Source organism: Lissotriton helveticus, chromosome 1_1 (assembly GCF_964261635.1).
Source record: "Lissotriton helveticus chromosome 1_1, aLisHel1.1, whole genome shotgun sequence".
NCBI lineage: Eukaryota > Metazoa > Chordata > Amphibia > Caudata > Salamandridae > Lissotriton > Lissotriton helveticus.
The window spans coordinates 1,818,078,592-1,818,094,167 of record NC_136057.1 but is presented as its reverse complement, the minus strand read 5'-3'; the positions used below and the strand labels follow the sequence as shown (position 1 = coordinate 1,818,094,167).

At 44.6% G+C, this 15,576-nt stretch overlaps 1 protein-coding gene across 1 annotated transcript in view; it reads right to left on the bottom strand.

Annotated features, from left to right (window-relative positions):
• Positions 1-15,576, bottom strand: part of KIF14 (kinesin family member 14) — a 606,238-nt gene that overhangs the window by 466,530 nt on the left and 124,132 nt on the right. The window contains exon 11 of the mRNA XM_078641003.1: positions 13,886-14,058. Coding sequence (XP_078497129.1) covers positions 13,886-14,058 — 173 coding nt within the window. The remainder of the gene's footprint in view (positions 1-13,885; positions 14,059-15,576) is intronic.

The window sequence follows — 15,576 nt, the reverse complement described above, 5'->3', positions numbered from 1 at the left end:
TGCCAACTTGTGTGTGCTGCAATCCTGCTGACCAGGCCTCAGCACCTGTGTCCTTCCCTAAACCTGTACCTTTGTACACACAATTGGCACATCTGGGCAACATGTAAGTCCCTTGTAAAAGGTAGCCCTGGTAACAAGGTCCTTATGGCCAGAGAGGGCATCGGAGGGCTGCAGCATGTATTATGCCACCCTCAGAGACCCTTCACCTTAACAACCCCACCCTGCCAAAGCATACTGGGTGTTTTGGTGCAGGCCAAACTAAAGAGTCGAAGTGGTACACATCCCTGTGTGCCATGCCCACCAACACTGCCTGTGGCATGGGTAAGTCACCTCTCTAGCAGGCCTTACAGCCCTAAAGGCAATTGGCACAATACCCAGGTGAGGGCACAGCTGCAAGAGCAAAATGCCCCTACAGTGCCTGTGCCATTCACAGACATTGTAAGTGTAGTGAAGCCATTTTGAATATATGGGCAGGGAGTTTGTCAACACAAACTCCACAGCTCTATGATGACTTTACTGAAATCTGGAAAGTTTGTTATCAAACTTCCTAGCACATTAAACCCACACTGATGCCAGTGTTGGATTTAATGAAAAATGCACACAGAGGGCATCTTACAAATGCCCCCTGAAAAATGACAAACTCTGGTGTGGTTTCTGACCGACTCCCAGCCTTCTGCCACCACCAGACAGGTTTCTGGGCCCCTGGATAGACAGCTCTCTGGGTCCGTAAACAAAGCACATCCTGGGCAGAGGTGTCATGGCTCATCCCTCAGGAAGGGCAGGGCCCTCAAAGAGGGACATTTAAAGGCCTGCTGCCTTTGGTAGCTGCCCCCAGCCTTTTACTGCTATCAGCAACTGGCTCCCACCAGTTCTGGTACCCAACTTGAGTAAGACAACCAGCATGAAAACCTAGCCAGGAAGGGAGGTGTGACCACCCTTGGCAATCTGACCTCTTAGGTGGGAGAGGCGAAGAGAAGACCACCTCTCAGTCCCTGCCATCTTGAAGATGGGGAGACCCCTCCCATGAGGAAGAGGCCCATGTCCCCCTCTCACTGGAGGGTGGCATACTAGGAGGTGTAGACACCAGAGGGAAGGGATCCATTGGTTGCAACCTGCACATCCCTGTAACGCCCCTAAATCCCCCATTTAGGGGAACCCCTGAACCTTGCCTCTTCAGATTCAACGTGACAAGAAAAAGGACCGAAGAGCTGTGCTGTAGAAGAAGACGAGGACGACAACTGCTTTGGTCCCAGCCCTACCAGCCTATCTCCTGCTCTGAACCTCTGCAAGCTGAACTTGTCGTATCCTGCAGCCAGCAGTCTCGAAGACCTGCCCAGCTTTCCTAAAAAATCTTATCTCCAGTGGACACAGGATTTGTGCAGCAGCAACCAAAGCAAGGACTCCAGATCCAGCTGGATCCACGAGTCCTCGCCACGCTGCACCAGACGCGGATGACCAGAGTTCAAGTGGCTCTAAACCCCAGCGGCGTACCCCTGGTGATCCTGACAAGTGATTCAGTGTTGGACAGCCTCATCCTGAATGGTCGTCCCAACCATGACCTGAACCGGTGAGAAGAACCAGACACAAAAAGACACTCCTGCAACTGCAGCTCCTGAGACCCGAGCTGCCCTGACAGATGGTGTCCTGGTGTCCAGCAACTCTTCATCTTCATCCTCCAGTCGTTGGTTTCCTCCATCCTGTCAACTGGCTCCAGGCTGCGAGTCCTTTTCCACGACTGATGTCCTCCATTCAAAGGCATTGGGCTCCCAACACCACCTGCGCACAATGGACCTGGCCACCCAATTGCTGCTGATGGTGTGGACTTAGTGCCAACCTGGGACCCCCCCCCTTTCCCCTAACCTTAACCCTAGGAGTTTGGCTCCGAAGACTGAGTGGCCTGCCTGTGAGCAGCCCCCAACAACTTTGGCGAATATTGGCACCCAGCACTCTGCACCCATCCGCCCTAGTGCTGCTGATGGTGCCCCGCCCCCTGTGTGCCAACCAGAACCTTGTGAAGCCTTGGTTCTATTACCCCCCCCCCCACCTCCAATTCTAAAACCGTTTTACTCACCTGTTAACACTTCGTTTCCTCCACAGGACTGAATGGTGGGTTTTCTCTGAAAATTGTGTTGAACTGTCTTGTACTGCACAAAAAGTAACCTATTGCTTTACAAGAGTTAACCTGCTTACAAATATCCGGTGTTGGTTAAGCTGTGTTAGGAGTATGTTTCCTACCAAACTAGAACAATAATCGAAAAGTAACCTAAAAGTAATAACAAAATAATTACAAGCATTTTTTAACCGTTTACAAATCGTTTTTTTCAAATGAAGTAATGTGAATGTTCCTACAAAACCAGTGTTCACTTTATTTTGAAAAGTCACAATGTATGAAGAGTTCAACTTACCTGCTACTAAGTAAATCTTGGCTCTATAAAACAAAATAATAAAGTTTTCTACAAACAATTGGTCTGGATTCAGTATTTGAGTTTGTGACATCATTTCTTGCTTGAGTGTGTACAACAAATGCTTAACACTACCCTACTGAAAAGCCTGACTGTTCAATCAACCTTCCACAAAAGAGAGGATGTTATTATCGACTTTAGCCTCTGCCATACCTCTGGGGATCCACTGGACTTTGTGCACACTATACCTTACATGTACAGTATATAGAGAGCTAGCTTCCTACAGCTGTGGTTTATGGAAATTTGCAAAAATCATAACTTCAGTTCCCATCATCAGATTTTTGTCATTTTGGTGTCAAGTTAAAGATAAAAAGAAATAAACTACTTTTATTGAGTTATGTTTCTTACTTATTTACTGTTTTGGTACTGATAAATGTCTTACACTTGTTTCCTTTGAGATAAGGCTGGCTGCTTTGTGCCAGGCCTACCCAGGACTGAGCTATTGTTTGACTTAAAGAAACTTAACTGGACAGGATACGGGAGGGTGACATTTTTACCTGGTGAGGTCTCGCAACCACCCAAACTAATAATTCACTTTCTCACAGTATGGCTGAAGGTAGATGATGCGTTACTACACTTGCAGATGTTCAACATGAAAGCAGCCTGTAAGAGAGACAAAATCCGACCCAGGCAAATCTCCAACTCTGTCAATTTACAGGCGAACAGGGAAATGAACTTCAAATAAAACACATAGTTGCATCAGTCACTGGCACTATGTAACATGTTTGATAAGTTAATTTGAATCACCCACCACAAATATTGGAGTCTGATCCCGAATATACCTTTCAACCAGTGGAAGAAGGTCATGGTGAGCAGGGGCGTGGGAAACTGGACTAGTATGTGTTGTAGTTGTGAGAAATCACCATGTAATAAAGTCAATCTCTACAGGTCCAGTTAGGTTTCTTTAACATAACCTTTAGCTCAGCCCTGTGCAGCTGGGGCATAGAGGAGTCAGGCTTTATCAAAGTACCAAGTGTAAAGCATTTAGAAGTACCAAAACAGCAGGTAAGAATCACAACACAATAAAAATCCAATACCGATTTTTAAAAAGGGTGTATTTTGATCTTAAATTAGGTACCAAACGACAAAAATCTATAGCGGGGAACCGGGGATACAATTTTAGAAGGTAAGTAAATTCTTTGATGTTCCAAAAATTCATTGTACTCAGAATTGTGGTTTCTGAGCCAACGTACTAGCACAACTGATAATCCTCCCTTGGATTGGCCACATCAGGTTGGGAACCAGTCACTGGGACCACTTCGGTTGAGAAAGACAGTCGAATGTCGGGTCCAGCAGTCTCAGAGTCCTCACAGAAGATTTCACCTGGATCGCAATTCCAAACAGGGAGTGACCCTTATGCGGGGTATGCAGGATGCTTAGGAGATGCCAAGGGTGCTGAAGATGATGAAGCTGTAGAAGAGATGTGGTAAGTGTTATAGGGGCAACCCTGGGATCCACAATCATCAAGAGTCCTCTCTGGCCTTGGAACTCGATCTCCCACAATGCCTCTGTGAAGTCCAGTGCAGGTCCTGTTGCCACTGGTCTGCTGGTCTCCAATTTCAGTGGCCGTCCGCACTTGTCAACAGGTGAATGTCTTTTTCTTGCAGGAGGACCAGGGTCCACGTCAATGACGGCCAAGAGTCTCAAAGACTTGGGGACACCTCATGCAGGTCAGGACTCGGTCTCCCAGTAGACACTTTGGCTATGACACTGGCCAGCGCGTGTGGGTTCCTTCAACTTTGGTCCCCCTGGTGCTGAGAAGGGTCTATCCACATAGATCTTGGAGTCACAAATTCTGGCCTGGCACAAGTGGATCCTTTTTCCACAAAGTCCCATTGCAGGGACAATACTTTTGGTGAATCCCTTTGGTTCAGCAGGTGCAGATAAGTCTTTGGTACAGCCTTTCTTTACTGGGTCCTTGGAGCAGCAGGTCAGTCTTACTTCCGCTCTGGATACCAGTGGAGCTCTTCCTCTAGTTATATATTATTTATTTATAGTTGGCACAGCAGGTCTAGTCCTCTTGCCAGTCCCTTGAATTCAGCAGGAGCAATACTTCTCGGGTCCAGGGAACAGCAGTGCAGTCCTTATCCTGTCTTCTTACCAATTCAGCAGTGATCTGAAGGCTGTGGTTCTGGGGTGCCACTTTTATGCCATCTTCTCGTTTGTGGGAGTGGAGGACTTGCTAGCCAATGGGACAATGGTTCTCAAGAGGCTACCAATCCCACTTTACGTCACTTCCTGTGGATTTGGCCCTTAAACAATCCCAAGGTATTGATAGAGCAAGCTTCGCATCGCGACTTGCTCGAGTCATGAACCTCGCCCGTGTGTAATCAATTAATAAATTTGTACGTCTCACTAATCTTTTATTTTTATATTTGAACGAAGTAGAGGAAGCTTGCGTATGTGTCTTCTAATACAATTAATCCATGTCTCTAAAACATGGCCGCCGCTTGGAAAATTTCTTCTGCGCATGCGTCAGTCACACTCACGTGACCTGACGTAGTTATAAGTTTGGTGGGAAAGGGTGCGCATGCGTAATACACAGCTTTCGTGAATAACGTGGTGATGCTCTTGTGACAGTGTATATGTTGCTAACATTTAAACTGCATAGTATATTTTTATAATGATAAGTTTAAAGTACAAAACCAATGATGTGTTTTTCATACCGTCACTTCTATGTTTTAAGTTGTTTTCGCTTACTTTTCATGTATCCTCGACTCGGAGGGGTGCTGGGCTGGGGAGTCCATCTTGGAGGGTATTTCTGCGCAGACTCGCCAGAAGCTGCTATGGCATTGAACTGAGGCCAAAGAAGGTTGATGCCAGAGCCACCCTGGGAAAGAGCACCTTCGCCCAGCCGAAGCATCATGATTATGTTCTATTGTAACGAAATGTATTCTCTTCATTGTATTCTGCGCGGCTTTCTCATGGGAACCCCAATCTTGCTAGGCGGTGCCCAGAGATGTAAATTAGGCCTCCAAATAGTCTATTCTGATTGGTGTGTTACCCAGACCCTACCTTAGGACCAATCCAAATTGAGGGATTCTGACACTTTGCAACATTGGGGGGGTGGTACACCGTCCCAAAACAGTATAACTACCCTGGGTTCACCTAGGGAAATTGTCCGACTTGTCTGGTTTAGCTGACCTGTCACTGACCCAACGCACTCAATAGGTGACTGAAGATACAGAGTACTGCGGAGCACTCTGTCCGAAATTGACCATAGACTAAGGTTTTACTAAACCTTAAAGTGCTGGCGGAGCACTGTGCTGGGAGTTCGCTGACCCAATCGGGGTCTTGATCGATAGCTGCAGAGAGGGTGGAGCGCAGGCGTTGCTTCCGAACTGCGGGTGTTGGTCCTGTCCTGAGGGGTCCTGTCCTGACGATCCTGTCCTGATCCTAATCTGGTCTTCCTGTCCTGACCTGGGTGTCCATTCTGCACCTGCTGTCCATTGAGGGGTATCCTTCCTTGAGGGTTTCCTGTCCTTAACTGACCCGTGGCCAGGGTTTGGTTTCCACACCAGTCTAGGTAAATATCACTCTGAATCTTCTGAAACTGCACCTTTCTATTTTTCTGTCTTTTGCTTTAATAAAGACATACCTTTGCATAGGTTAATTTCCATGCTTTTCCGCAACCATTGAATCATAAAGTCACTTGCATTTATTTCATAACGTGTTCCTATGTTACCCTACCTGTTAGAAATTATAATTTGCATTGCAGTTTGTCATTTCCTGATATGGTCTAGAACCTCTTTACTTAAACTGTCTAAAGAACTTTTGCCTTAAAGCATAGCGTGTCTCTCTTCATAGATTCTCCTACAGTTATATAAATGTCCCGAACTCCTGTCTCATTTTTCTCTGAGATAGTTCTAGAATACTAGTCCTAATCGAAGCCTATCCCATCTTTAGTGGTTCATCTTAAACGTTCTAGTTCTTGATCCCTCACTTTAAGTGTGTCCTGGTTCCATTTAGTTTATAAATGGTTGCACTGACTTATTTGCTATTCAGCTATGTACTTTCTGTTATTCTGATTATTGATTGCTTAATTACTGTGAATTTGATGATTTCTGAATTTTACTAAATTAGATAAAGACTTTAAAACTTCCAGTTGTCCGTGGTCATTTTACAAAGATTTGAATGTTATTTGTTGGGTTTGTATTTTGTTGCCTTTCCTTTTACAGCTAGCTCCCTGATCCATTGTGGCCATAGGTACCCGTGTCGGTGGATGGTAAGTCAGGTATACTGAAAATTAACGAAAGGAACTCACAAATATCTGATAGCAGACCGTGAGGTCATCCGATCAATGTATATGGTGATTTGAAATATATGGGCCCGAAGTCGGAAGTGGCGAAATTATTGGTCGGGTGACCCGCGCGCTCTATCAGTATCCCTCTCTACCCTAAACCAAGATGTCGCAAGCCTTCTTTCTGAGTGTACCCAGCATAATGTGCCACTGCTTCTGAAAAACCAGTTCTGCAACAGGTTTTCTCCTCTAGAGGAGGTGCCAGCCTATCTGTTTACACAAAGGAGCAGGAAGGCGAAGGTGTGATCGGCATCTGCTTTACCGATGCAGTAGCCTCTCTGAAGCTGTGACATTTGTGGCACCGCCCAGTAATCATCCTACTGAAAGAGGTCACATCTCCTCCCTTTAGCAATACTCGTTGTTTACTGTTCCTGGGAGAGCTTCACACTTCCTAGCAGGAGGGCAGTTTGGTGGATCCATGCAAGCCACACCTCTGTTGTCCCTCCTGGGTGTCTAGATTTCAGAACTGTCTGGGTTTGATACGTTTTCCTACATGGCCACCGAGCCTGGGATCAAAAAGAGAAGGTGCCCCCCCTTGCAAAACCAAGTTGTTTTCTGATAGATAATTGTGATGCCTACACAATAAGTTTTGGGCCCTTCCCTGTCGAGAGCACTTCGCCCACCCAAGTGAGGAAGCATTTTTATCAGGAGACCTGGGAGAATGCTGGGTGGTAGGAAATGTGTGCCGGCCCAGTGATCCCACAGCCTTTCCGCACAGAAATGGGAGGAAAATTAATTTTTTATAGCCAATTTTGAGGCTCGCAGGGATTCTGGGTAGAAAAACGCTTGGGGATCCACAAAAGCCACACCGCCAGCCAAGCAACAGTCCATACACACCGCCGCCCAAGCACCCTCCACACACCCCACCAGCCAAGCGCCATCCTGCGCACACTGCCAGCCAAGCACCAGTCCACGCACACCGCCAGCCAAGAGCCAGTCTACATACACTCCCCCACCCCTTCATATTAAAAAATAAAATCTTTGGTCCCTAGTGGGCTTTTTGCCCCCCTCCCCAGGGGTAGATCAGGGGCTAATTCCCCCATCTGCCCACCAGTTGGGCAGAAAGACTTCTGTCTTAGTTTATGTTGGGTGGGAGCATGGTCCAGCCCATTGGTGGCAGCCCCCATCCTTCTTTTATAAAATAAAAATGTTAAAACCCCTGGTGTCTAGTGGGGTCTAGTGGGCTTTCTGCCCTTCCATCCCATGGGGCAGATAGGGATAATAACCCCCAGAAAGACTGCCCATTTTTTATTTGCCCCCCTGTGGAGGGGGTCAGAAAGACTTCTGTTTTCATTTATTTTGGGTGGGGGGCATGGTCTTGCCCATTGTGAACAGCCCCCCACCCCTCTTTTATGAGGAAAAAAATCCCTGGTGCCTACTAGTGGGCTTTCTCCACCCCCCAGGGGGCACACTGTTCTGTTCTCAGCACGGAATTGGCTAAAGATGTCCGACTAGGCTGCAGTGGCAGGCCTAGAGTCACTTTTTTACCAGTCACAGTGGTGGTGGCACAATTAAGTGCTGTGGGCCACTTGTGGCATTTAACTTCATAGCCATGGGTACCTCTTGTACCATATACCAGGGGCTTATAATTAAGTTATTTAAGCCAATCAGGTATTCACTAATGGTACATGTACTTTGGGGATTGGAGCACATGCACTAGAGTCAAAAAAACAACATCATCCATCATCTCAAAACTTTGGGCGTGATTATACAACAAGAGGTCCTTTGTTACACGGGGGATTTAACAAGAATTGTGTGCTAACCTATTTAAAAGAGTCAGGGCACTTTTACAATTACATAATGTACTTATAGTGTGAGATATTTTAAACACTTATGTGGAATGGTCATAATATATTAATCATATGTCAATTTCACAATAACAATAACTAAGGAGAGAGACCGCTTACTCGACCAGCACTTTCATGGGATAGACTGCAAAGAGAGAGGAAGTTTTTTTGTCAACCCACTGTAATTGTGATGAAGAAAAGTTCGATATTTATCTAAGGGGGGGCACTAAAAAACAGACCACTGCAGCCCTTGGTCCGATGGGAAAGAACAACAATGGAAGAAATTCACAAAATAAAAAAAAACTGCAGGCTTCATTTCTGTACATTATGTCACAGCTTGGCACACACCCATCACACTGAATGCATCTCAAACAGTGAAAGTAGGCTTGGTGCTGTACTGTTATATACAAAGTCAGCCCTCTGTGGGGACACTGCATAGGCTGCCTTCCAGAGAACATCCCTGTTTTCTCGGACTTCATGACAGAGATCACTGGCTTTCCCACTTCTGAACCGTTGCCTACTCACCTGCACTGCCCACAGCCACAGTCCATCTAGGACTACAGGATCCAACACCACCTGTCGCTGCTTCACACACAAGCTGGACCAGAGACACTCTGTAGATTTTAGAATGATCTGACATCACAGTGTGGAACTTGTGATGTCACACCAGTCATGAATGACACTACAGAATGCAACTTGATAATGGAAAACAAATTCAGCCTAGCAAAACACACTTCAGATCTCCCTACATTAAATCAGTGAATAGAGTCCATGTCTACCTTAATAAGCCCTAATACTCAAAGTTTTGCGACACCACAAGCTGAAAAGAAGGCACAAAGTAATATGAAAAATAACAGTGCATATTCTGCCTGAGGGAAGAACTAGTCAGCTGTGATGAAGTAGCGTAGTATTTATTTTTCACATTGGAATACCCACACTAAAGCACCACATTCAGTCAAATATGATTCCATTTTATTGGGCAAATGCAATCCATAACTAGCCACAGCTCCAAATTATCAAATAACAAAACGAGTTGCAGTATTGTTGCACATGGTACCCCTTATAAAGTGGTTAGGAACTTTACAAAATCTGTAAGAGAACTACCACCAGGCTCAGATTGTATCATGCTCAAATGTATGAAAAATGGAGGTGAGGGAGACTGCACACAGCTTTCCGCATTAGGATGCTTTTGTCAACTTTACTTACTAACAAGTTTGTTCCACAAGGAATGATGCTGTCAATCACAACATGCAACACGGAGAAACAAACTCTGAATCTAACCTGAAAGTAGCCATACTGGACCACTTAAAGGAGCTCAGGTAAAGACAGCCAGGTTTACACAGAGCACAGTTGGTCAATAGCAGTGGCTGTACTAATCCTCAACAAAAATGGAAATTTTGTTATTTTGTACTTCTAAATTTAACAGTGCTATATTTAAAGAACAACATTATGTTTTCCTGTGGGATATGTTGAGATGTTGGTATCCTACATAGCACCTGGTTCTTGAGGAAACTGTGAATTAGTCAGTATGGAAATCTTGCTTACCTCCATTTCAGAAGACTTTCTCTAGAAAACTGAATGGCTCTAGTATAGCTGGGGGTATTGGGAGTCTTTTGTTTGGAAAGGCGCAGGCATCTAGCAAACATTTTGCCACAAGCATATTTAAGGAAAAGATCATCCTGTCACCCCTGGTCTTTCGAGTCCTCGCCTACATCCAACCTGCTAGTCCTCTGACACTCTGGTCTCACTACAAATGTCCAGATATACTGTACAGGTAAATTCTGATACTGCGGAATGCTGTATTTACAGAGTGCATAAATACTTTCCCATTTTACATTCCTCATATCAGAATGGTGGCTAACATAGCAGTACTAAAGCTTTTCAAAGTGTTTAAAATAAAGCGTTGCACGGCATGGCTTGTATGTGGTAAAAGATCCCAACCATCTACTTGCCAGATCAATCTTTTGTAATGATGACTAATGGAGCAATGATCCAGCCAGTGTCAGAGGGGTAGGTGGAAGATATTTGAAACAGAAGACAATCCACATACTTGTAGAAAAGCAATCACCATAAAGATAACTTTATCCTACTCAAAAGCCTGGGACCGCTAGTGACTTTACTCCGGGAATCCAGATCAAGTCAGCAGACTTTAGGTAAGTTCATGGAAAGATCATTGCTTCTTGGCTTCGACATCAGCAGTGTTTCTTCGGCCTAGTTCTTCCCCGAAATGAACATAACCGTCCATACTTTTTGGAAATGTATAGACAGAGTTGGCAAACACAGCTGCTCGTTCTGGCATTGGCTATTATCAGTGAGAGAATAGCAGTTTGTCATATTTTTTTCATATTCTGGCATCTTTATTCAAAAGATTGACGCACTGTCCTCCAAGGAACTTGCCCTCAACATAACAGTCTGAGTGGGAGGTTTCTCAAAGTCAAAGATGCAATCGCCCTTTGGGACCCTGTATTTCGCATTCAGATTCTTAGAGTCTGCTGACTTAAAGGGAGACATTTTCCTACAACTCTTAGGCCTGCTTGAGGAACTGGGACTCCATCTCAAGGAAGGTTTTGATGGCACAATCATGACAGACAGAAATACATTGATAAACGAATCCTTCTATAGCACAGCTAGTGCCTCAATGGACAGTATCTTCACCAGGACCAAAATGTATCTCCCTGCACAATTAAGGTAATAATTGCTGTGATAGTTTGTGTGTTAAAGCCCAGTATCCGGATCAGATAATTTCTTGCAAGGAGTCGAAGAACAAATGGGACATGTTCACTGCAGAACCGAAAAGCTCAGCAAAAAAAGCGAACAGCTTAGGGTACACTATAGTATATGGTTAAGGAGTGTGAGCACATACGCCTCAATGATTTTGCAATATCAGTGATGCATCCGAGTATTACACAGTTTTCCAGGGCCAATAGTTAGCAGCATATTCCCAAGAGATACTGGGGTCGAGACCAACAGCATATGGGTATTAGGATTTTGAATAAATAAAATGTAAACTAAACCATGGTACCTAGAGGAAGTACACAGCAAACCGAGGTGTGCCAAAGAAGTGGATGTATTTAAAGCTCAACACTTACTATAAAAGAGCACCTCAAGCCAAACGTATACGTAAATGCTACTACTTTCACCATAAGAAAGGCGAGTAATGTCGAGCCAATTTATTTTTAGTGAACTTGAAATTGGTAAAAGTTCCATAAGACCAACAGAGGGCACACCAGGGGTCACATTATGTATCTAGCACAGTGTCCCAATCTGTGCTGTGGCAGACACTTAAGGCGGTGAGCTGAGCGAAGAACTGGAGAGTGCGCCATCTCACAGTAAATGCACTGTTCCCAGTGCACAATGGTTAGGGATTGTAGTACGCTGGCTCTGTATATACTATACCAAAGTAAGGTATAATGTGCACAGAGTCTAGTGAATCCCCAAAGGTAGGTCGAGGCTAAAGTCTTACTCTCTAATTGTGCTAGTGTGGGCGAGCAGTAAGGCTTTATCAGAGGGTAGTGTTAAGCATTTATTGTACAGACTCAGGCAAGAAATGATTTAACACACTCAAAGAGTGAACTCTGACCACTTTGTTTTGAGTAATAATATTATTTAGTTGCATTTTATTTTTATAACCAAGCAAGGCACAGTTATGTGTAATAGTACTTTAATAGAATAATGCAGTTGAATGCAGCTGAAGTGCAGTTGAATGCATTTGGTTGATTACAGGTAAGTCACCAGTTGAAATTACTTTTCAGTTGCAATTGTAATTGTTTTACAGTTACTATTGGAATTACTTTTTATGTTACTTTTCAGATTACTTATCTTACTCAGTGTGGTATGCCTAGATACAACACTGGGACATTCCCTGGATAAAGTAAGTAATGCAATTTGTTATCAAAACACACTTGTAAGATTTTTGATAGAATTTCCAACGCCACACTTAGAACTTTTTTCACAGAAAAGCAGTCAATGCAATCCTATGGGAGGAAATTAAGTGATCGGTTTACAGGTAAGTACTTGGTTTTGGGAGTCGGGTTTCTGGGGTTAGAACAAGGGTTCCCTCAGAGTCAAGAATGCACTCCCAAAGCACCCTCAGCAGCACTAGGGCGGCCCGGTGCAGAGTGCTGAGGGTCAATGTAATCCAATGGGGGCATCAGGTTGGTGGTTACTCACATGCAGGCCACAAGGTTGAGGGAGCAAATCTCCAGGTATTAAGCACAGGGCAAAGGGGGGTTCAAATTAGCACACAAAGTGCACCCACAGTGGCACAGGGTACCCGGGAGCAGGTTGCTGTTTTGGCATCGGGTGCCGTTATTTTCAATGGGGATTCTCCGGCTGCCACAAACACTGCAGTACAAAAGGGGGTGGTGATGGACGGAGCATCTGAATCAAACACTCACACCCAGTCAAAAGATCTGGGTTTAATCCATCACCGTTCTTTAGCCCACTCTGCCACCCCAGTTCAGACATGGCTATATGCAAATCAGTCTGACCCTGTGCCACATGGGAACAGTCCAGCCCGAACTGCCAAGCCATGTCTTTCTTTGGACCGGAAACAAGTTTCAAAACACTGCAGGCCCGGGATGAAGATCTTCTGGAGGCGACCACCAGTTGGAGAGGTAAGTTGGGATGCCTGGACACCGCCTGTTGGGCTACCCAAAGCCATGGGGCATCAGGTGCAGCAGTGTCTTTTGGCATCAGGTTTTTCTTGCCAGCTCCATTCGCGGGGATCCTCCAGAAAGGGGCTGTAAGCATAGTCAGGAGACTTGAGGTAGGTCAGGGATCAACAGATCCCAGGTCAGGATCGCCGTGAAGACCTCCACTTGGTATTGGACCACTCGACCTGGGGCCATGGGAGTCAGTCCAAAGTGGTGCAGACTCGCGGATTTGGCCAGTGTGTTGGTGAGCAAATCTGGTGCTCATGGGAGACAGTCTGGTTGGGGAAGGCAGGGCAGGTTCTGGGGGGCTGCAGGACACACAGGTATTCCACTGGAACAGGCCATGGTTGGGGCAGGCTGGGGCCTAGTCAGTTGGTGTCCTCCTATTCTTCCTTCAGCACAGCTCTTCGGTCCTTCTTTTCTGAGGAGGCAAGGTTCAGGATTGCCCCTAAATTCTAAATTTAGGGGCGTTTCAGTTAGGTAAAGTGTGAGACCAATAACACCTTGTGATCTAGCACTGGCGCCATCTGCATTCAAGAACGAGTCGCAAAAGCCTCTGTGGCCTCTTCTGTAATACCATAGGATTAAAAAGTGGTGTAAACGCCAGTTGTACCCTGAGGACACTTTCTATAATAAGCCTACTTATAGGGTAATGGGTTTATATTGATATACTGCACTTACCTCTAATCAGTTTAGCATTAACATCTTCATTTACTTTGGCAATATTGATGATCATTCGAGCTTGCTTCGCGTACCGCAGAGTGCTGAGGGATTCTTCTATATTACTGGCAGCAGGACTGATTGTAGCAATCATAGTCGTCTTCGAATTTCCACCAAGACTTTCTTTTAATAACCTTTTTCAACAAGAGAAGAATGGCAAAGAATAAAAAAGGCTGATTGTTGCAGCCCTACTCAAAAACTTTAGTTGCTGCATGGCTGGTGTCTATAACTCTAAGGACAGTGGGCATATGTATTGAAGACACCTACATTGGAGAATGGAGTGATTTAAATTCCTTATAATTGTCTTCAGGGAATTGACGCAGAGGATGTGAGTAAGCACACGTCATTAAATCACCAGCATACATTTCAACAAAGTTCTTATTTGCCATTTTTACTCCCATATTTAATATGGTCTTTCCACTGGTGAGAAATTTAGATTGAGCACAACACATATGAATCATGTAAAGAATGTGAGAGAAGGATTAAGACAGTCATTTGAAGACAAATTAATTTCCATAATGGGGAAAGCTCGGTTGATTTGCTGGCATTGGTGCATGTAATTTGTGGTGTAGAACACGTATTTTTACCAAGCAGAGAAATAAAAAGGTCACAAACTTTACACTATTTTAAAAATAATAGTGGATGTATGGACATAAATCACTAAAATTACTGGCAAAGTACATATTCTGTTGTTCTTACTATCAATAAGAGTCATCCCACTCTCACTCCCCAAAAAACAGGAATCTGGCAGGTATACCCTGGTGGGAATGTGTAATAGTTTTATCATTCTTAGGTTGCAGGATTAATATTCAGATGCTGCAAGAGATACTGCAGGCCCATAGCTGCAGTATTCTAGAATGTGAACTGTTCATCTCCATGGGCAGTTGGCACTCACTGTATGGTCACCGCAACACTACAGGGGACTATTACAATAAGTCTTCTTTCTTGCCTAGCTATGTTTTCCACTCCCCACCACATAAAGACAGCCATATCAGGCATACTTTTAGATTTCAGTTTTCCAGATATTGTTCCACATGTAGATAGAGATATAACCGGACCAACCTCCAATGCTTTATCGAGTCCTGGCATGCCTGTTGGTGCCAGTTCTTGGTAACAATGTGGAAAGAGCTTCAGAAGCCTAGCACTTGTATGAATTTGCTATGAATCAGAGTGCACATATATGAAATCAACTTTGTTTCCACTACCCTCTCACTCAAAGGAAAACTTGGGTTATCTTGCTGATCAAATTGTCAAGTACAGTGTTATGTTTCTGTTAGACCTGGCATCCTTGGAGTAGTTTTCCCATAAACGTTTGACTTCAGACCTCCTGTTTTTGCTGACTTCATTTTTTCTGGGCTTAGGACACTGCACACTTTACCTCTGCTAACCAGTGCTAAAGTGCTTGTGCTCTTTCCCTAAAACATGGTAACATTGGCTCATACCCAATTGGCATATTTACATTACTTATAAGTCCCTAGTAAAGCATACTGCATGTGGCCAGGGCTTGTAAATTAAATTCTGCCAGGTGGCCTGCAGAACGGATTGTAACACCCACTTAAGTAGCCTTTAAAACATATCTGAGGTCTACCATTGTAGAGCCTGTGTGAGCAGTTTTAACCAGCCATGTCAATCTGGCCAACAAAAAAAAAAAC